The sequence below is a fragment of the Neomonachus schauinslandi genome, chromosome 8 (assembly GCF_002201575.2).
Source record: "Neomonachus schauinslandi chromosome 8, ASM220157v2, whole genome shotgun sequence".
Taxonomy (NCBI): Eukaryota; Metazoa; Chordata; class Mammalia; order Carnivora; family Phocidae; genus Neomonachus; species Neomonachus schauinslandi.
In genome coordinates, this window is record NC_058410.1 from 115405170 (window position 1) to 115425466 (window position 20297).

At 57.9% G+C, this 20297-nt stretch overlaps 1 protein-coding gene across 2 annotated transcripts in view; it reads left to right on the plus strand.

The window, feature by feature from the left end:
* The window catches only part of GRM4 (glutamate metabotropic receptor 4), a 105143-nt gene that overhangs the window by 69859 nt on the left and 14987 nt on the right, over positions 1 to 20297 (plus strand). The window contains exons 4-7 of one of the 2 annotated variants that reach the window (XM_021684584.1): positions 2362 to 2516; positions 4601 to 4741; positions 18123 to 18323; positions 18529 to 18665. In XM_021684584.1, coding sequence (XP_021540259.1) covers positions 2362 to 2516; positions 4601 to 4741; positions 18123 to 18323; positions 18529 to 18665 — 634 coding nt within the window. The remainder of the gene's footprint in view (positions 1 to 2361; positions 2517 to 4600; positions 4742 to 18122; positions 18324 to 18528; positions 18666 to 20297) is intronic. The other variant, XM_021684585.1, reaches the window with a different exon arrangement.

Here is a 20297-nt window from a genome sequence, read left to right on the forward strand (position 1 = left end):
GGGAGCCCTAGTCTGAGGGGAGACACAGTCCTGCCTCAGGGAGCCTCAGTCTGAGGGGGACACAGCCCTGCCTCAGGGAGCCCCAATCTGAGGGGGAGACACAGCCCTGCCCTCAGGGAGCCCCAGTCTGAGGGGGGACACAGCCCTGCCCTCAGGGAGCCCTAGTCTGAGGGGAGACACAGTCCTGCCTGAGGGAGCCTCGGTCTGAGGGGAGACACAGCCCTGCCCTCAGGGAGCCTTGGTCTGAGGGGAGACACAGCCCTGCCCTCAGGGAGCCCCGGTCTGAGGGAAGACACAGCCCTGCCCTCAGGGAACCTCGGTCTGAGGGGAGATACAGCCCTGCCCTCAGGGAGCCCCAGTCTGAGTTGGGGGAGACACAGCCCTGCCCTCAGGGAGCCCCAGTCTGAGGGGGGGTCGGAGACACAACCCCTGCACTTGCGAAGAAGGATAAGACAGTAGATATGGTCCTCCCCAGACCTCCTCCCTCAGTTGGCTGGCCTGAGGTGTCAAGCCTGCTGTGTCCCCGGCCTCCCCTGCCCTCCAGCCCAGCCAAAGCTGCCTGTCTGCCCCTGCCCCCATGTGTCTCCCTCCCTGTTGCTAACCAGTGTCCATCTGAGTCCCATTCTTTCCAGCACTTTCCCCACTTGGTAAAGACCCCATCCTGGACCTGAGTTGCAGCAAAACTTATCTCCCCCTGGAGACATTGCCAGGTCCCTGCAGGGATGGAGTGGGAAGTTCTGGAAGATCATTAAGGCCACGAAAGCCAACAAGACCAGCTCTAAGGACGGTGTCTCAGGCAGCGAAAGGCTGGGAAGGGGGAGTCAGAGGCTACTGAGCCCAGGGGCTGCTCCTGACCCCCCTCAAGGTTTACAGGCCCCCTACATTCTGCCTCAGGACATTCCTGTTGCCCACAGGTCTGCCAGCTCCTGGAGCAGGAGGGTCTCTTCAGAAGTCCTTTCCCTCACTTAAATCACCGGTCCCTGCACTCCTGTCCCCACCCCACCCCCAAAGCCCGGCACTCAAATCCCACCCCCCACCCAGAGGTGCGCCCCGCTCCAGGCCTGCTGCTTAGCTCAGATGGACCCATGTGCTGGGAGGGGAGGATGAAGGTACCGGGCCTCATGTCTTAGACAAGAGGCACCTAGGGGAGCGCCTAACTCCAGAGGGAACTGGCAGCAGGAAGTGGGGGAGGGGGGGGGCGTGCAGAGGCATTTCTGGAAATCCAGTGCATTTTCAGAAGCAAACAGAAGTAAAAATAAACCCAGGTGACTTTGCAGGGAGGGAGGCCTGGGAGCTCTGGTCAGCTCTGGCTGGCCAGATGCAAGTGGGTATTTATAGGGCTGTGGGTGTGGCTTCTGGGAACAGCACCCCCCCCCCCAGATTTTTGTGCCCTGGGCGGGGAGCTGCAATAGATTTGAGGGGTCTGGGATCGTCAAGAGTCAGGAGCTACTGGAGGAGGGAAGGCGTGGGCTCTGGGGCCTGGAAACCTGTTTCTCCCTGACAGCCCCAGGCTGTCCTGCCCCTGCCCTGGCTCAGCAGCTGCTCCCGAGCCCTGTTGGCTGTGTCCCAGTTTCTATAGCACAGCCTCTTGCCTGCTGTGTGATCCTGAGCAAGGTGCTCGCCTTCTCTGTGTTCCAGTCTCCCCCTCCCCCGCCCCCCCATGGGAGGAGCCGGGTTGGGGGAATTCTGCCCAGTCCTCGCTGGTTTTCTCCTCCCTGAGTGCCTCCTGTGGGCGCTGCTCTGTGCTGGGCTCTCGGGTCCCTGATTTGATGACAACTGCTGTCACAGTAGGACTGTGGAGGGGGTGAGCACCTGCCTCGCACCCTTTCATCCATCCAGGAGGGTGTGGGAAGCAGCTCTTCAGAGGCCCTAGGCTTTTGGCCCAGAAAGAGGTGGGGTGGAGAGGGCTCTGCTGGGAGGGGAGCAGCGAGAGCGGAGGGGTAACCGTGTAGACAGGTATGTGTGTGTGTGTGTGCGCGCATGTGTGCGTGCACACATATAAATGTGAGAAGGAGACCAGATGTGGCTGTGGGATTAGGGCCAGGGTGGCATGAACCTGAGGACACAGACTGAGCAGGTGTAGTGCCGGGGGCCTGAGTCAGATCCAGGACCTAGGGAAACAGGTATGGTCTTATGAGGACAGATGTGGCTCTAGGGGCAGGAGTGGGTGCGGGGGCCTAGAGAAAAGTGTGGGCCAGGGGCCCGAGGAACCATGGGCCTGGGGGAACAGGCATTGGCTATTCGGGGGACATGTGTGTGCCTGGGGGGGTTCAGCCAAGGGCCCCCGCGAGCAGGGTTGGCCAGGGCGGGGCAGTGGCAGGGGCAGACACGGCTGGGCTGGGTTGGTGTGTGTTCCCACAGGCGTGTGCTAGAGGCTGCGCGGAAGGCCAACCAGACGGGCCACTTCTTCTGGATGGGCTCGGACAGCTGGGGCTCCAAGAGCGCACCCGTGCTGGACCTGGAGGAGGTGGCCGAGGGTGCTGTCACTATCCTCCCCAAGAGAATGTCTGTACGAGGTAAGCCCGGCAGCCCTGGACTGCGCCCCCCCCCCCCGCCTGCCCCCACTGTCTGTGTGTTCCCCAGCTGTTCCTTCTTACTGTCCCCCTACTCCATTCCTTGCCCACTCCTCATCTTCCCGCATCCTGTCTTTCCTCTTCCTTGGCCCACACCCTCTCTGTGCTGATGCTCGAGGCTGGGTGGCCTTACCAGTTACACTTGACCCAGCAGGATTCAAATCCAGATTCAGGAGCTTTCTTCTCCCTTCTCAGATATTTTCGGGTGTGGGAGGTGTGTGGCACATATAGGAAGCTTATTTATCAAGGACTTTTCCTTCATCTCCACACCCTTCCATCCCTTCTCCCATCTGGGACCGAGAGCCAAGGCCCTCGCCCTGCCTGGGGCACGTCCTCTGTCAGAAGGGCCTGGGAGCTGCCAGCAGGAGACAAGAAGAAGGTGATGTGCCAGGTTCTCCCTGCAGGCCCTGCCCGGGTCTGGCAGGCCCTCGGTGGTGTCGGGGTTGGGTCTATCCTGTCTGGCCATCCCTTCCTCTTGGGGCAGAACCCACAGTCACCCTGGGTAGGACTGGTCTGCTCTGGCCGGAACCTCGCTGTGAGTGAGGCGTGAAGTTCCCATTAGTGGCCCAATTTGGCAGGGACCTCCCTGTCCTCACCACAGGGGAGGCAGGCTCCCAGGGCCTTCTCCCCTGCTCCTGCTTCATTAAATAGAGGCCAGCATTGATGTTGCTGGGAAGGCCTGCAGACATCCGTCTCTACCGAACTTTCTAAGAGACCAAGGCCTGAGCACAGGAGGCCCTTGCTCAAGGTCACAGGCAGCGTACTCCCTTTACCCGGAGGTAGAGGCCGCAGAAGTTCCCATGTTACCCTTCTCAGCCTTGAGCCATAATAAACACAAAACAGTAGTGACTGTGGCTACTGGGAGACATCTCATTTAGTCTTTCCAGCGACCCCATAAGGCACTTTTTTCCACATTTAGTAAATGAATACATTAAGGCTCAGAGAGATGGAGCGACATATAGTGGCTATTAAGTGGCATACTTGTCTGACAAGTCCCTTTTCTCTCTGCGATACTAGAGAAGACTTTGAGCAGTGGTTCTCATCCAGGGGGCGATGTGACCCCCAAGGGACATATGACAAAGTCTGGAGACATTTTTGGTTGTCACAACGAGGGAGTGATGCTGCTCGACATCCTGCCCCCCACAACACATAATGATCCAGCCCTAAGCATCAAAAACGCCAAGGCTGGGAAAGCCTGCCCTCGCCCAGTCCCTCACCAATGTCAGCATTCTCCTACAGCTCCCACAGTCACAGAGCCCCCACTTGAACCCTGCCCTAGGGTGGACCCTACAGAACTTTCAGGCCTTCTGGCCCACCCCCAGCAGCTCGGTCAATGATGCATGTTCCTGGGAACAGTCATGGATGTAGAAGGGGCACTGGGTGGGAGAGAGCAGGCACTTTTCACTCGCCAGCCTGCCCGCTTTGGGGTGAGGTTTTCTGGGCTTAGAGCAGAGGCGGTGAGTCCCCTTTGGAACATCTGGAGGAGGAAGCCGTGTCTGTCATCGATGAAGAAGTTCTGGACTCGAAGACAGAAGGTCCAGACCCTCCCTGGTCTTGCTGTGTGACCTGGGTCATCCCCTACCCTCTCTTGTTTGGTCTCCTCTTCCCAACCAGAGAGCGCAGGTGCTCCCAGCCTTGGTCACCACCCGCACCAGCCTCTCTGCTCTAATCTCAGGACCCCCCGGTGGCTCCTTCTCAAAGAGGCCCGATATTAGCATTTTGGTGGTTAAAAGGCCAAGCATGAAGCATCCTCACCGCACACTTCTCTTCCATAAAGGCAGCAGTTGCAATATTACACATGCTTCCCCTGGGACTTAATACAGCTCTTTTCATTTTGAGTGAAATGAAATGCTCCACATTTTGTTTTTTCTGGCGGGGCCCTGGATCAGAGGCTGTGCTCTTCCCTTCCTCTCTCCCTCTGCCTGGGCCATCTCTAAACCTGGGGTGGGGGGGAGTGGAAGCGGGGAGGGCTGGGGGCAGGTGGGGAAGGCGGGGCGCGAGGCCCTGACGTCCTGGTTCCCTGCCAGGCTTCGACCGCTACTTCTCCAGCCGCACGCTGGACAACAACCGGCGCAACATCTGGTTTGCCGAGTTCTGGGAGGACAACTTCCATTGCAAGCTGAGCCGCCACGCGCTCAAGAAGGGCAGTCACGTCAAGAAGTGCACCAGTGAGCACGCGCGGGGCGGGGCCAGGGTGGGCCCTGGGTCGGGGGTGGGCCTACCACCGGAGTGGGGGGCGGGGAGAGGAGGCTGGCGCCTGGGGGCGGTGCTGGGGGACCCACGGGGCGGGGTCTGAGGGAGTGGGGGGCGGGGCCTTTCGGACCGGAGGCCTCCGGGGTGGGAGGGCTTAGAATCCTAGAAACCGCGTGCTCTCAGCCATCCGTGATGCTGCTGGGGGGAAAGCAGTTCTGTCCGGCTTGCAGCCACCTTGGGGTTCATCTGAATGTCCCTAGGATGAGCCCACAGAACTGACCCCAGCTGCCCCGTGTGGGAGTCCAGATGCTCACTGGTCTGAGCATGCTGCAGAAACCATCTCTAACCCCCTCACGGTTCCCTCGGTCATTCAACAAACACCAGTTTGACTCCCAGGGTGTGCCCGGCCCTGTTCTAAGCACTGTGGATATAGCACTGAACGAAAGAGTCAAAAATCTCTTGGAATTTTTATCCTAATAGGAAAACGTTTAAACAAGATAAATAAGTGAACTATATAGAATATGTCAGAAAGAAAATGTGCAGTAGAAACAACTAAAACAAAAAGATGGCTTTCCTGTAAAGGTAACATTTGAGCAGAGTCCTGAAAAGGATAGGGAATGGGCCACAGGAGGATGGGACAACGGGTCCATTCTACAAATTGGAAAACAGAGGCTCGGGTAGGTAAAGGGACCTGAGTTCCCATAGATGGAAAATGGTGGAGCCCGATTTGAACCCAGGTGGGTCTGAGCTCTAGGCCCTAAGTCCCCTAGGGTAGCCATCATGGTGTGTCCACATTTGGACACATTCAGATGTGGGTCTCTCTGTACTCTTGGTCTGGGCAGCTCTGCAGCAGAACCTTGCCTCAGTGACTTTGAGGGAGCTCTGGGTGTCTTCAACGTGAGTGGTACCTATGGGAGGATGGTGAACTCCCTCTTGTATCCTCCTGGACTGATCGGTGTAGCTTGGGCAGAGGGCCAGATGAGCAAGGGGCCACTGACCTGGGTGCAGGGACATGCTGCATGGAATCTTAGGCGGTGGGGAGATCCCCCCAGGGCCAGGGGAGGAGGAAGCTGGATGAGGTTGGTGGGCATGTGGGGAGGATGCTGCCCTCTGGTGGCCAGGGCCCTCTGGGAATCAGAAGTATTGGCCATTTAGGAGCGTGGGTATCCCCCCTCCCCTCTCCATCCCTGGGGCCCAGCAGGCATGCTCACGTGTGGGTTGTACGTGGTAGTGTGTGTGCACACATGGGTGTGTGTGACTGTGTGTACATAAGTCAGTATGTCTAAGAGAGAAGGGGTATGTGTGCGTTTGTCTGACGTAGGGGCTTATGTTTCTGGGTGAGCCAATAACCACAAATACCATTGCTTGTTGTGCATCTACTGTGTTCCAGATGCTTTTTTTTTTTTAAAGATTTTATTTATTTGTTCCAGATGCTTTAAAGGCATTATCTCATTTCACTCTTACAACAGCTCTAGGGGCTTTTGTGATCCCCATATTATAGAGGAGGATATGGAGAGTCAGAGAGGCCAAGCTGCTTGCCGAAGCCTGCACAGCAAATGCCTTCATCAGGCAGTAATCACAGCGGAGGTTTAAGAAGTGCAAACGTGACAGCACAGGAGACTGAGCGTTCGTGGGTAGGGTGACCGTACAGCTTGGTGACTCCTTTTCTCCTGGCTGAATTTTAGAAAAATCCCATTTATTACTATTTTTTAAAGATTTATTTATTTATTTTAGAGAGAGAGAGAGCACAAGCAGGAGGGACAGAGGGAGAGGGAGTAAGAGTCTCAAGCGGATTCCATGCTGAGATGGAGCCTGATGCGAGGCTCGATCTCCTGACCCTGAGATCATGACCTGCGCCAAAACCAAGAGTTGGATGCTTAACCATTGGCGCCACCCAGGTGCCCCTAAAAACATCCCTTTTATTCTTAAAAGTGCCTAAATGGGGTAGAAAATTGTATAGTCACCCTGATTATAGGTCACCAGACCTGGCTTGAAGATGGGGATGGGGGACACTGGAACTGGGGTCAGGATGGGTAACTGGGGTCTCCCGTATCCCGCCTGCCAAGGGCAAGGGGCTTTCTGGAGTGACTTCTTGGTCTGGGAGGGGCAGGAGTGGGGAGGGCCTTGGTCAGCCCCTGTAGGCTCTACCCAGACTCCCAGTCCACAGGTCAGGATTCGCAAGTGTCTCCCGCCTGGCTGGTGAAATGGGGAAAGGGGCACCTCTCCGCAGCCCTAAGGGAGGATGTTTGGGCTCTCAGAGCCGGCAGAGGAAGGAGGGCGAGAGCACAATTCAGAAGAGCGTAGAGCTTCACTGCGAGCCTAAGGCAAACTCTGTGACCTCTCTGGGCCTTTGCTTTCTTATCTGAGGAATGGGATTGATGGTGAGCCAGCCCAGAGGGTGTCTTGGGATGGAAATGAGAAAGTATGGAGGTACTTTGTGAACTGGAGAATGGGGCCTCTCAGGCCTGGCAGTGCATTGGAATCACCGGGCAGCTTTGAAAACTACAGTAGCCTTCACCCCCAGACTCGTTCAGTCAGAACCTCAGGGGTGGGTTCTGGGCTATAGATTTTGTGAAAACTCCCTGGATGATTATGTGTATTTAGGGCTGGGAAGTCCCCAAGCCTGGTTTGCTGTGAATGTCCTGGGGATTTTTTTAAAGCTACTGATGCCTGACCCCCAGACCTTGTCAGTGAATTGGTCCTGGGTGCAACCTGGGCATCGGGATTTTTTTCAAAGTGCCCCAGGGGGTTCTACTGTGCAGCAAAGTATGGGAGCCTCTGGGTGGGAGGGAGAGGCAGTGATGGGAGGGAGGATGGCATGCACCCCAGGCAGGAGGGAAGGCATAAGCAAAGCAGCAGAAACTGGAATGAGGAGGGGTATGCATCACAGGGAGGGGTGGAAGGACAGCACCTTACAGCTGCATCTGAAGCCCCAGCAGGGCTGGTAAGGGTCCTGGTGTGACCCCAAGTCAGGTGCGGCGAGCTCGTCCATCTCGGGGTAACGTGAGGAGCAGGGCTCCTGCTGGGAATGTTTGTGGGACCTGAAGACCACCCTGGGTGAGGGCGAGGCAGCTCTGGCTTCCCATGGCCTTGCCCGGGTTTGAGCTGAGCCGCTCTCTTGGGAGAATGTCTTAGGCCAGGAGGGCTGGGGTGACGCCCACGGAGGGCTGGCTCTGCACTGGGCACCTGGTAGGGGGCAGGGGAAGGACTCGCCCCTGGTCTGGATCTGACTCTGTGTCCTCCCTGCTGTGTGACCTTGGATGGGTCATTTAACCTCTCTGAGTCTCAGAGAAGACAGGAAAGTCACCGTCCATGTCAGTGGGTTGTCTCGAGGACTGGAGATGAAGGTATGAAGAGGCTGGCTGAAAGATGGCATGCATGATCGGTGCTGGTAAAATGGTTGTTGATATGGAAAGGGAGTGGGAGCGATGGGATTTCCAAGTCTGTTGGGACCAGTGCTATGTGTCAGCTGTAGGATCTCAGGTGAGGGAGGGCAATTGGTATAGGCTGTCGCAGGTGCAGCACCCATTCTACAGAAGCGGCTACTGAAGCCATTTGAGAACATCACAGCCTAGAGAATTGGCAGAACTGGCTTTCTACCCAGGCAGCCTGGCTCTAGAGCTGGTGCCCTGCCCAGTCTCTCGGGTTTCCTGCCCTCCCCCTCCTCCAGCCCCCCTCTCTCTTGCCCCCAGCCAGCCCAGGCACACTCTGTGTTCTCCTCCGACCCCTGCTCTGTCTCCAGAGCCTGGCTTCCCACTCACTTCTTCCAGGATGCCTGCCTCTCCACCCTGGGGGCCTTGTATTGGCCCACTCTGGTCCCCTTGACGCCAACAGACTCCATGGTTGGCCTCTGCCTGTTTCAGTCCCACAGGCTGCTCCTGGAGGGCGCTAATTCCTCAGCACCTCCAGCCTGCCTGCCAAGGGCTGGGCAGAGCACTGCGGCGACCCGAGGAAGTCTCAGAAGAGCCGCAGAGGCCGGCGGTTGGAGATTGGGCTGGTGTGTCTCCAAGTGGTAAGAGGGAGAGGGTATCACACGTTCTTTCTCAACCATACAGCCAGGAGGGTCCGGCAGACCTGTGTGACCTCGGCAGGGCATCATACCTCTTGAGGCCTCAGTTTCCTCATCTGTAAAATGGGAATCGTATTACCCACGCCTATCCCCCCAGAGCCCCACTCCCAGCAGAGCTACCTTGCTCACCTTTTCCCAGAGAAGGGGTCGGAGGTGATCTGCAGGAAGCACCTGCAGATTGCCCAGGGACCGCCCCACACCTGAGCCAGGGAGGGGTCACTGAGTGGGGGGTGGTCTTTGCAGCTGTCAAGGCCCAGGGGAGGGCAGCACCTGCCTCCGTCTCTGTCTCCCTGGGAGCACGCGGAGAGGGTTTGGGAATTAAAGCCGTAAACAAGGCAGATGTGGCATCCATCTTTTTGACAGCACAGCCAGCCAGGTGATGGCTGAGCGGAGGAAGGCCCGGTTTATGAGGTAACAGGAGAAATTTACTGCCTGCTCTTCCCAGAGGCTGGGAGTTCTGACAGGGAGGGGGGCTGCATGGCACCTGGGGATGTGTAGCAGACTCCTGTCACCTGCCCGTGCTAGCAGCCACGACACCACCACCAGTAATAATAACAGCTAATAGTTATATTGGATTTATCGCTTGTCAAGCCCTGTTCTAGTGTTTGGCATTTAACCTTCACAGCAACCTATTTTACAGATGGGGAAACTGAGGTACAGAGGGGCTGAAGACTTGCCCAAGGTCACAAGATCATAAGTAACAGAGCTGGGATTTGAACCTGGGCAGTCTGGCTCCAGAAATGTCCTGCCTCAGAGCAGCTGATAATCTTAGCCCCAGGGCCCTCCTGGCTATTCCAGCCTGGCTTTGAAGGATCTGCCGATCTACATATTCCCAAAGGGACCTGAGAAAGCTTCCTTCCTGGGGAAAGGCAGGGGGACCAACATTTGGAATTGCCTGTTATCTCTGGTGGGTGCCAGGCTGTGCCGCCTGTTAGAGGAACTCACCTTTATTCAAGCCATCAGTCACATGGCGGCTGGAGGGATCCTGGGCCCGTCCCCTCCGTGCTGCTTCTCCCTTGTTCCAGCGGGTTTCACTAAGAGGCTGATTCCTGGGCTCTGTGAGGGGCGCTCCCACTGCCCCTGGGAGACAATTCAGCTCTCCAGACAAGGGGGTGGGTGGTGGGGTAGCTCTGGCAGTCAGTGCCTCGGGTCTCCAGGGAGGGCCCCACCATGAGACCAGAGAGAATAGACCCCAAGGAGCCCCTTGGAAGGAAACTGAGAGTTCTGGGAGCCCAGGGAAGTTGCACTTTTGAATAGGGAGGTCAGAAGTTCTCATGGAGTAGGTGATGCTGGAGCAAAGACCCGAAGCTAGTGAGAGAGCCCGGCATGTGGAGGCCTGGGAACGAGCATGCCAGGCAGAGGGCACGGCCTATGCAAAGCATGCGTGGCAGGTCAGGGGAGCAGTGAGGAGGCCCGTGTGCTTGAAGCAGAGTGGGTAACAGGAAGGAGATGAGGTCAGAGAGGCGGGGTGGGCCAGTCCATCCTGGGGGTGCCTGGTAGGCAATGTGTAGGGATTTAGTCTTTTCTGCCGAATGAGACAGAGCCATTGCAGGGTTTGAAAGAGGATTGATGTGATCCGATTCCTGTTCTAAGAGGCTCATTCTGTCTGTGGCCTGGAGAGAGGAGGTAGGGGTGTGGGCAGAGTGGGAGCCCGGTTTGGAGGCCTGTGCTGTAGTCTGGGCGGGAGGTGACGGGGTCTGGAGCAGGTGGTGGCCTTGGAGGTGAGGAGGGGTCAGACTCTTTGCCAGTTTTGCAGAGTGGCCATAGAGTTTGCTGAAGGATCAGAGGTGAGAGAAAGGGGACGATAAATCAAGGGTGACCGCATGATTCTTGGCCGTGCAGGAGACGGGGGGGAGGAAGGTCGGGCTGGGGAGGAGAGTCAGGAGCTTGGTTTAGGCATGAGATGTCTGTCCGGTGTGGGAGTGGGAGCAGGCATTAGGGGGGACACCTGGCTGGCCTTGGATTTGGGGAGTTGCTGGCATATGGATGGGGCTGGCTGGAGACACCAAGGGAGGGAGTATGGTTTAGGGTCCTGGCACTGAGCTCTGGACACTGGGAGGTCAAGGGGGCTGGGGAGGGGAGCCATCAGGGAGACCGGAGGGAAAACAAAGCTCAGCCCCATCACCTGCTGTCATGCTGCGGGGTGGCGGGTGGTGCAGAGAGAGCAAGTGAGATGGGAGGAAGGATGGGTGAGGGGATTTGGCAGCGTGGGACTCCTTGGAGAAAAAGGTGCAAAACCCAGATTGGAGTTGGTCAGGAAAACAAGGGAGAACTTGATGACAGGTGAGTAGGGACAATGCTTTCGAGAAGTTGCACTGTACACAGAGCAAGAGAAGGCATGATGCTAGCTGGGGGCAGGGGGCGTCGAGAGAGGGTTTTTGTTTGCTTAAATGGGGGAAATGAAGGCATATTTCCATGTTGAGGGGAAAGATCCACTGGAGGGAAGGCCAGGTGCTGCTGGAAGGGGAAGGAACACGGCTGGGTGATGGGGCATGAGAGGATGTCCCTGTGGGACAACTGTGATTCTAGTCCCCTTCCCCCCCCCCCCGGGGCCCCGTCCTACCCTGTCTGGGAGAGCTAAGCCCCAGGCTCCTGGGCGCAGGCCTCAGAATCAGCCCGATGCAGAGAACAGCCTTGCCTGGGAGCTGGTCTGTGCAGGTGGCAAGCGTGGCTTCTTGTCTAGTGGTCTGGTGTCGAGTGGTCTTGGGGGCCGGCCTCATTTCACAGACAAGGGGGCCAAAGCTCAGAGAGGCCAAGCAACTCGCCAGGACTGCAAGAGACCCAATGGGGGAGGGTGGTAGGCTGCTCCCATCGAGACGTGACACCCATGTCCTGATTCTCAAACTGGGGTCTGTGGACATCTGGGGACACGCTCTGGAAGTCAGACTGTCAGGGACCCAGGAGTTCCAGGATGATTCTTGAACTTGGCATTTTCATTCAGTGGCCATCCAGAAGTGATCTCTACCAATTTCAGAGACACAAACTTCTCTGCTGCTGTGAGCATTTGCCATCGGAAGTCAGGGTCATAGTGGGGACTTCAACTTCCGATGTCCTCAAGAATATGAGGTCATATTCTTGAAGGTCTGAACTGTTGTCCTTCAAAAGGGGTCTGAAGCTGGTTCAAGGTTGAGGAGCCATGGGCTGTACTGCCACAGAGCCAGAGCGAACCCCTGAGAGAGTCAGGAGCCCACCCCCGCCGGGCGAGTCACGGTCCCTCCTCCCCGCTCAGGTGGTGATCCTCCATCTGCCCCAGCCGGTCATCCGCAGAGACACCTGAGCTGGCCCCGACTTCCCTGGGACACGAGTGGGTGGAGAGCTGAGGCTGGGGTTGGGAGTTTGGGAAAACAGATAGAGGGGGCCAGACAGAGTTGGAGCTGCCTCAGACTGGAAAGCAGGTGTCTTGATGGAGGGGAGGGCCCCGCAGAGACCATGGTGTGAGGGTGAAGAACAAGAGTGTGACCCTAGGAAAGGGAGAGCCTGCCATGTGATTTTGGGGCATGACGGGCAGGACTGGGGAGCGTGGAGCCCAGCTTCAGGAGCAGGACTCACGGGACCCTCAGAAAAACCTGCGTGTTTCAGGGAGGTGACGAGGAGAATGGCTCAACCACAGGTGAGTCAGGAAGGAGGGGGGATGGCCTGGAAGCACAGTGTGGCAGCTTTGTCCCCCCATCTGTATATCGGCAGGCAGGCTGACCTGGGCCCCTGTCTGCGTGGGGTAGGTATCCTGTACTCATCTCATCTTGAGGGGAGGAGAGCCCGCATGCACCAGGCTGTAGGCAGGATGGAGGGGGAGGGATGTGGGATCTTCCGCAGTGGAGGAGTGCCCGTGAGGAGAGGAAACAGGTTTACGAAGCGATTCTGCGTATAAGGTATGATGCAGTGTGTTATCTGCCTCTTCCTCCTTAATCCTCCCAGAGACTCCACAAGGTCAATATCATTACCCTGAATTTACATCTGAGGAATGGACGTTTTGCTTGACCTGGGCCATCTAGCCGATCCATGGCAGAGCCAGGACAGAGGCCCAGCTGTGTTTGCTAGACTGTAGCTCCTAGGGGGATCTCTTATCCTACTTCCTGGAAGTTTGCCCAAGGGATGAAAACTGGTGTGTACGTTTGCATATTTGTACGTAAATGCAGGCTCTGCACGCAGATGGGTGGGGTGTGTCCACGCACTTGTGCTGGATTGCACGCGTGGACGTCCGCCTGTGAATAGACACGCCAGCGCCCCCTGGTCCCCTCAGTGCTCACCAGCCCCGTCTTTGCCAATGGATTTACTGCCCCTGGGAGCGGGCCTTGGCCTAAGATTGGCGGGAGCCCAAGTGTTTTTCTCCTCAGATGGGCAGCCCTGAGGTGTCCTCCACGTCGTCTCCTGGAAGGCCCCAGCGGAATCGAGCCCCACGCCTGGCATCCTGCCTCCCTTCCCCAGCCCAGATTCCTAGCCCCAAGGATACTTCCAGGTGTCACCTCCCAGAGAAAACACCCGTGGGCCTCTCAGCCCGACAGTGGGTGAATCTGGAGGACCGGACGCTTGGATGCTGGTTGAGTAGCCGTGTCTATGTTACCTGTGTTTATACGCATTTGGACACGGGTGTGTGTATAGATGTTCATCTCAGTGCCCTCAGGGTTGCGTGTAGCCACCCTGGATGTGTAACTGTGGAAATACACGCATGTGTACATCATTGATTTTTGTGTCCTTTATGCGAGGGAGCCTCTTTGAGAACTGTGCTCACACGCGCGTGCAAGCGTAACGCGCAGGAGGGTTGCAGTTGGGCGGGGTGAGTTGTGGCGAGGTGATGGGGGAGACAAGGAGGAACTCTGATTATTTCAACCTTGAAAACTCATTTCAATTACAATTTACAACCTGCAGACAAAGGCTGCAGTCACCGTAGTAACCATAGCTGCGGGGTTTTGACGGAGAAAATCCTTTCCGATGATGGTCTCCCTGGCTGGCTGTCACCTGTGGCAGAGCCAAACACATCTCTGGCTCACTGCACCCCGGGACACAATTAGGACATCTTTAAACTGTTGCTGCTGTCATTACCACCATGTGTCTGGGATTTATCTCCCCCAGTAGTGCTCAGAAATGTGTGTCCTGCTTCCTCCCGAACTACCTGGGCCTGGGGGTCCTGCCCACCCACGAGGGGATTTTCTGACCCCCTCCCCACTTCTCTCCACGACCACCATCTGCTTTGGACCTGCAGCAGCGATCCCTAACTCCCAATTAGGCCTGGGCCCCAGAGAAGGGGCAGGAGGCAGACCAGGGGCTGGATGGGGGATGAAGAGGGGGAGGGATGGTATGGGGTGGTGGAAACTCTTACGGAGCCAGAGGGATCCAGGTTCAAATCCCAGCTCTGCCACTTCCCAGCCAGGCCCATCCCCAGGTATGTATGAGCAGGTGCTAGGTGACAGGATTCCTGGGAAATTCTGGGTACATCACTTGACCACTTGCAAACCTCAGTTACCTCCTCTGTGAGGGGGGCCAGTTCAGCCTACCTCCCAGAGCCTCAGAGAGGAGAAATGCCAGGCATGTCAAGGCTCTCGGTGAGCACCAGTCATGCTGTGGGGTTATTAGCTGAGGAGTCAGGAGGTGCATGGAGAGCCATGCTGGTTATGGGCACAGCTTCAAACATTCAGGACGGAGCAGCTTGTCCTTGTTTAACTTGTATTCATGACTCCTGCTCCGTCCTCCCCACCCCGCCCATACCATGTGAGCCACTTGGGCCCTGTCATTGTTGCCTCCTGAGGGGCTCAGGGAAGGGCCCTTGGAGCTTGAGGGGTATCTGTGTGTAGAGGGCATGCTCGAGGCCTGGTGTCCTCTTGTAAATAAAGGTCCTTTGCAGGTCACCCCTCTGCACATTTTCTCATCTGTAATTGGGGCTGGACTTGAGACAAAAGTCAAGGATGTGAAGGTGTGTCGAGAAGTCTCTAGAAGTCCATGGCTGGCACTGTGACAGCTCTGGGGTAGAGAATCTAGAGGGGCCGCTGACTGCCCACAGGACCCCAGAGCCCCTCTCGTAGGAGCTTCCCCGGGCAGATGTGGATTCTCCTGGTGAGGCTTCTCCTCACTCTGGCCTTGGGGCAGGTGGCTTGTGACCCCACTTGGTCCTGGACCTGAGTGGCCTGGGAATGGATACTTCAGCTGGACCCACTGAGGACGGACCCCTGGGGGAGGAGAGAGGAGAGGCTGAGGGCAGCTCAGGTGGGGACGTGCAGCCAGATCCCTCAGCCCAGTGTGTCCTTGGCTTTGGGAGGGAGCTGCCTGCTCTCTGCAGTGGCCTTAGCCTCCCCTCCGTCCTGGTTAATAATTCAGTCTCTCGCCCATATGAAATTAGGCTGTGATGGCAGTGCGGGGTTGTTGAGCGGTATTTTATGTTTTCCGTTCTTCAGGCTGAGGGGAGCAGGACTGGGGGTTGGGTGGGGTCCAGGGCTGGGGCTGCAGCCTGCAACCTGCCCCAGCCCCCTCTGTTGCCCTCCTTTTGGGGACAGGGTTGTCCCTCGGCTTCTCTCCTGGGTCTCAGAACCTTGTCATCAGGAGCTTGGACAAGAGGGCAGGCTGGTGAAGCTGGAGAATTTGCCTTTCATGTTTATTCCCGTCTGTTTGTGCCTTGGCCTAGAAATAGTGTTGTTTTATTAGCAAGGCTCTGCTGGCCCAGGAGCTCCGAGGCAGGGCCGGACTTACACCTGTCTGTGCTGTCAGGTGTTTGACCCACCTCTGTGGCACTTGGCAAAGCACCATGCGTCTCTTCAGGTCTTGTGACTATTAACCCACTAATCCTCATTAGGGACCCTATCCCGAGCCCGTGAGGCAAGTACCATCATTATCCTCATTTTGTACTTGAGGGAACTGAAGCCCGAGAGATGAAGTGACAGGTCCGAGGTCACCCAGCTGGAGGGGTTGGTGGAGCTGGGGTTCCAGCCCAGACAGTCTGGACTTTGAGTCCAGGCTCCTGCAAATGCGGGGCAGTGACGGCGGATAGTGAGGACCTTTGCTGACCAGGAGAGAGCCAGGGAGACAGCTCCCAAGCCCGCCCTGCCTCCAGCCCCGAGGCCACGCTGTAGGAGCTGTGGCCCTGTCTGGACTGAGCGGTGTCCCCAAGGCCAATGGGGCATGTGCCCCAAACTGTCCAATCTGAGCAGTGGTGACTCTTGATCTCTGACCCCGAGGTTGGGGTACCTGGGGTCAGGTTCTACCCTCGGTGGCTGAGGCAGGCATATGAAATATGCCCCCGGCTCTGTGGGAGCTCTGGGCAGGCAGTTGGCTCATCTGTAAAATGACAGACTTGCCGCAGATGACCCCTTTGGTCCTGCCATTTCTAGCACCGAGAGCCATGATTTCTGTCATCCACTCAGCAAGTGCTGAGTATCCACCCTGAGATAGGCTGAGAATGGGGTGGGGCCCTGGCCACCTGACGCAGCCATTCGAGGGGTGACAGCTGGACAGGCTGGTCATGTGAGGCAGCAAATGTCCTTGCCGGTGTGAGGGGATTAGATGGTGGAGAGACCCCAGGCACAGCGGTGTGTTTCCCTATATATACATACCCTGCGTCTGCGTCTAAGGTATGCAAGCAGAGGGATGGATGTAGTGACCTCTGGAGTTCCCAGGGGAGCAGGGCCTGGCACTGACCCAGCCCAGCCTGGCCCCCACACAGTAGACATGGGAGGCTCTGGCTGTGGCCCATGGGGCTAGGCTGGGGTGCCGCCACTCCTCCTGCTTCCTGCTGGGGAGTCTCCTCTGCAAGGTGTGGCCCTGGCCCCCTAGCAGGGAGGCAGTGGGTGTACGTGGTGGGGGTGAGGGGTTGATTTCTTTGTCCTGGTCTCCAGGGAGGAGGTTACAGGCTGTGATGGGGGCAGGGACTGCGGCCTCAGGAGGAGAAGCCCGGCTTCTCTAGCATTCTGCCCTTCCTCTCCCTGCCTCCACTTTGCATCCTCCAGCCCCCTCCTGTCCCCTCCTCCTATCCCCTCCCTGCTTTCCTGTCCCCCCCCCCCCCCCGCACTGCCCCAATCCTGCTCTTAGACTCCCTCAGGCATAGAGTAGCACACAGGCTGGGAGCTGGAGTGCTGGGGTTCAGGGTCAGCACTTCATGGTTCTGGGATGTCACTGGGCTTTACTGTGCCTCAGTTTCATCTCTGATGGGGGCATAATCACTCACCTCATGGCACCCTGTTGGGAATTCAATGAGTTAATGTGCATAAAGGGCTTAGAACGATGCCTAGCATAGAGCAGGTGCTCACTAGACCTTAGCAGCCCTTATTCTTCATTATGATTGCTAGCCTGGGCCCAGGCTCGGGTAGCGCCTCCTCTTCCAGAAAGCCTTCCTGGCCTGCTCTGGCCCAGGGACCTCTGTTGCTGGCCTCAGAATACCCCCCATTCTGATCACTTAGCACAATAATAATGTGGATCAGTCACCTACTCGGTGCCAAGTGTTTTCCGTACCTCATCTCATTTAAGCCTCTGTGGGGCAGGATTACGATCGCTTTTTACTGAGAGGACACTGAAGCCTTAGGCAGCTGGGGAGCTTGGGCCCAGGGCCTAGGGGGTGGGGATGGGAGGCCAGAACCCCAAGGCCATGGCGCCCTAGGAAGCCACTTCTGTTTGCAGTGAGGTGGGGGTGGGAGTGGTTCCCCACTTGACAGAGCTCACTCAGCCTGGCTAATGGGGAAGGAGTGGGTGGGGATGATGGTGACTTCTGGTGTGTGGGGCAACTGGAAGCCATTGAGGGCACCAGGTGGCCTTGGTCCTAAACCCTGAGGGATCTGCAGCCAGGCTCTCACCCTCCCTGGGCCTCAGTTTCCCCACCCGTACCCTGTGGCAGGGGCAGCGTGCCCTGGCTGGTGTGGCTGCCCATCCGTGAGCTGCGGTAGGGTACCACTGCAAGATACAGCCCTTGTCCTGGCGATTTCCCAGCCTGTGTGAGGGCCAGCGGCTCCTGCGATCAGTCTAGGCCAGGCAGGGGGAAGGCAGGGAGGCTCCACAGCCACAGGGAGACCCCTTGGCCAGTTGCCTTCTGCGGGCGATCGTGACATGCGGGCCTGCCTGGCTGTTCTGGGGCCTTAGGGCACGGGGTCTGGCCGTACAGTGGCGAGGGCAGTGGACCCTCCCTGTCACCTTTTGGGGTTGTCCCCCATAAGACCACTGCCTGGGTGATAGAGCGAGCACTGGGCCAGGAGCCAGGAGGCCTAGGTGTGCAGAGATGGGCTATGTCACCTCTCTTGGCTCTGGTGCCCACCACGTGGTCTGTGAGGACGGTGAGCCTCATGGACACCGCCATGCTGGGCGTTTCGTTGCAGACCGAGAACGCATCGGGCAGGACTCGGCATATGAGCAGGAGGGGAAGGTGCAGTTCGTGATTGATGCCGTGTACGCCATGGGCCACGCGCTGCACGCCATGCACCGTGACCTGTGTCCCGGCCGCGTGGGCCTCTGCCCGCGCATGGACCCCGTGGACGGCACCCAGCTGCTCAAGTACATCCGCAACGTCAACTTCTCAGGTGGCTGCCCTGGGCCGTGCACTGGAAGGGGTCCTGGGGTTCCTTGTGGGGGAGGAGGCGGGGGTCTCCTCAGATATTGCCAGGGGGTTGGAACCATGCAGGGGCCTCTCCAGAGGTGTCTCTGCCCTGGGTTCCTGATCCTCCCTGCTCCTTGGTGAGAGCTCAGCAAAGATACGGAGTGTGTAACATTCACTGGCCCCCACAGGCATCGCGGGGAACCCCGTGACCTTCAATGAGAACGGAGATGCCCCTGGCCGCTACGACATCTACCAGTACCAGTTGCGCAATGGCTCTGCTGAGTACAAGGTCATCGGCTCCTGGACGGACCACCTGCACCTCAGAGTAAGTGCGTGGCGGGAGGGCAGGGAGGGGCCCCGGGAGGGATGGACAGAGTCACTCATGCCACCCAACCCCTGGGAGGGAAGAGCAAGGGGAAGCAGCCGCTGATTAGCTGGGACTAGCCCTGACTCCTCATTTGCTGCTGCCAAGCCTGGGCTTTCTTCCGTGCCCCACTGCAGGCCTCGAAGGGCCCTGGGTGCCACCCCTGCCTGAAACAGTGGGACTTCTGCTGTATGCCCTTTCCCTTGGCCTGGGGCCTTCCTGCCTGCCGCCTGCTGGCGGGGCGAGGGGGGGGACTCTGGATAATCCAGACAACTCACCCTGGAGGGAAGGGCTCAGCGGGTGCAGGGAAGCCAGGTGAGGAGGGGGAGGGCTGCATCAGGACGAAGGAGGACAGTGTCTCAAGGCAAAGGGCACAGTCAGGTGGGGTTTCCGGTGGGGGGTAGAAGGCTGTTTGAGAGTGTTTCCTAAAGCTGTCAAGCGATACCTGGAAGGTCATCATTTTTCTGGGTATTTTGGGCAGCTGAGGGGGGGCGTCTTCTCCTGAATCTTCTTAGCTACGTTTTTCCCAGCCCCTGATTGTGCCAGGGACGTGGCGGCTTTCCCTCCCTGGCCTCAGTGTACCTAGCTGTGACTAGAGCCATGTGTTTAGAGAGAAAGGACCTGTGGTTCATTCCCCGAGGAAATGCCAGTGGACGTGGCCCCTGCCTGGCAAGGTGAAGGGGTGAGCCGTGCTCGGGGTGGGCACGGTATGACAGCCGGATGGATGGGCCAGTGGGACACAGGAGGCTCAGGCCCGTGTCTGGCCTCAGCTACCCCTGTTCCAGATCTTGGGAGAGTGGCATCCTGTTCCTGCTGTCCCCTGTTGTAAGAATCTCCTCGGCGACGAGCCCCTCGAGCTCCTCAGAGCTCTTCCTGCCCATGATCCCATTTAGCTCCGACAGTCTTCTGAGTCAGGGGAAGTATCTCCACAAGCCCATCCTGAGGGGTGTTCCAGGGGCCACATGGCAGGGGGTGGGGGGGCAGAGCCCATTCCTATGGTGATGCTCCTTGGGTGGCTGAACGGAGACAGACAGAACAGAGCCGGCGGGAGCACTTGGCAGACGGGGCGATACCCCAAATGGAGGCATGTCTCTTTTGGGTGCAGTGGGAGGAGAGTGGGGGGGCCAGGGATTCAGTTCACTACCAGCAGCAGCGGCTCATCCTTCCTGAACGGCTGCTGTGTGCAGCGACTGTGGTGAGCATGGGACCCTACTGTATGGACGGCAGCCCTGTGAGGTGAGGCAGGCACTGGTTCTGATCCCATTCTACAGCTGTGGTAAGTGAAGGCAGGGCCTCGGTGTGGGGTGGGCCGTGGCCTCCTCCTCCCTGATGATACAAGGCCCCTCGGCCAGCGTGGAGTTGGGGCGGGGGGAAGGTTAGGGGGAAGAGGACTTCGACCATCACAGCCTCCCCGCCTTCTGAGGGCTCAGTTTGGGCTGTGCTGTGGGGGCCACAGAGCAGGCCGGCCTGGGGTGGGGGGCCCCTAGGAAGAGACTTCACCCTGCCCGCCACCGTCTTCCTCTAGGGTCTGACAGTGAGGTGGCCTCTCATGGCCTCTGTCATAGATTCCACAGAGAGTCCAGGGGTCCCCTA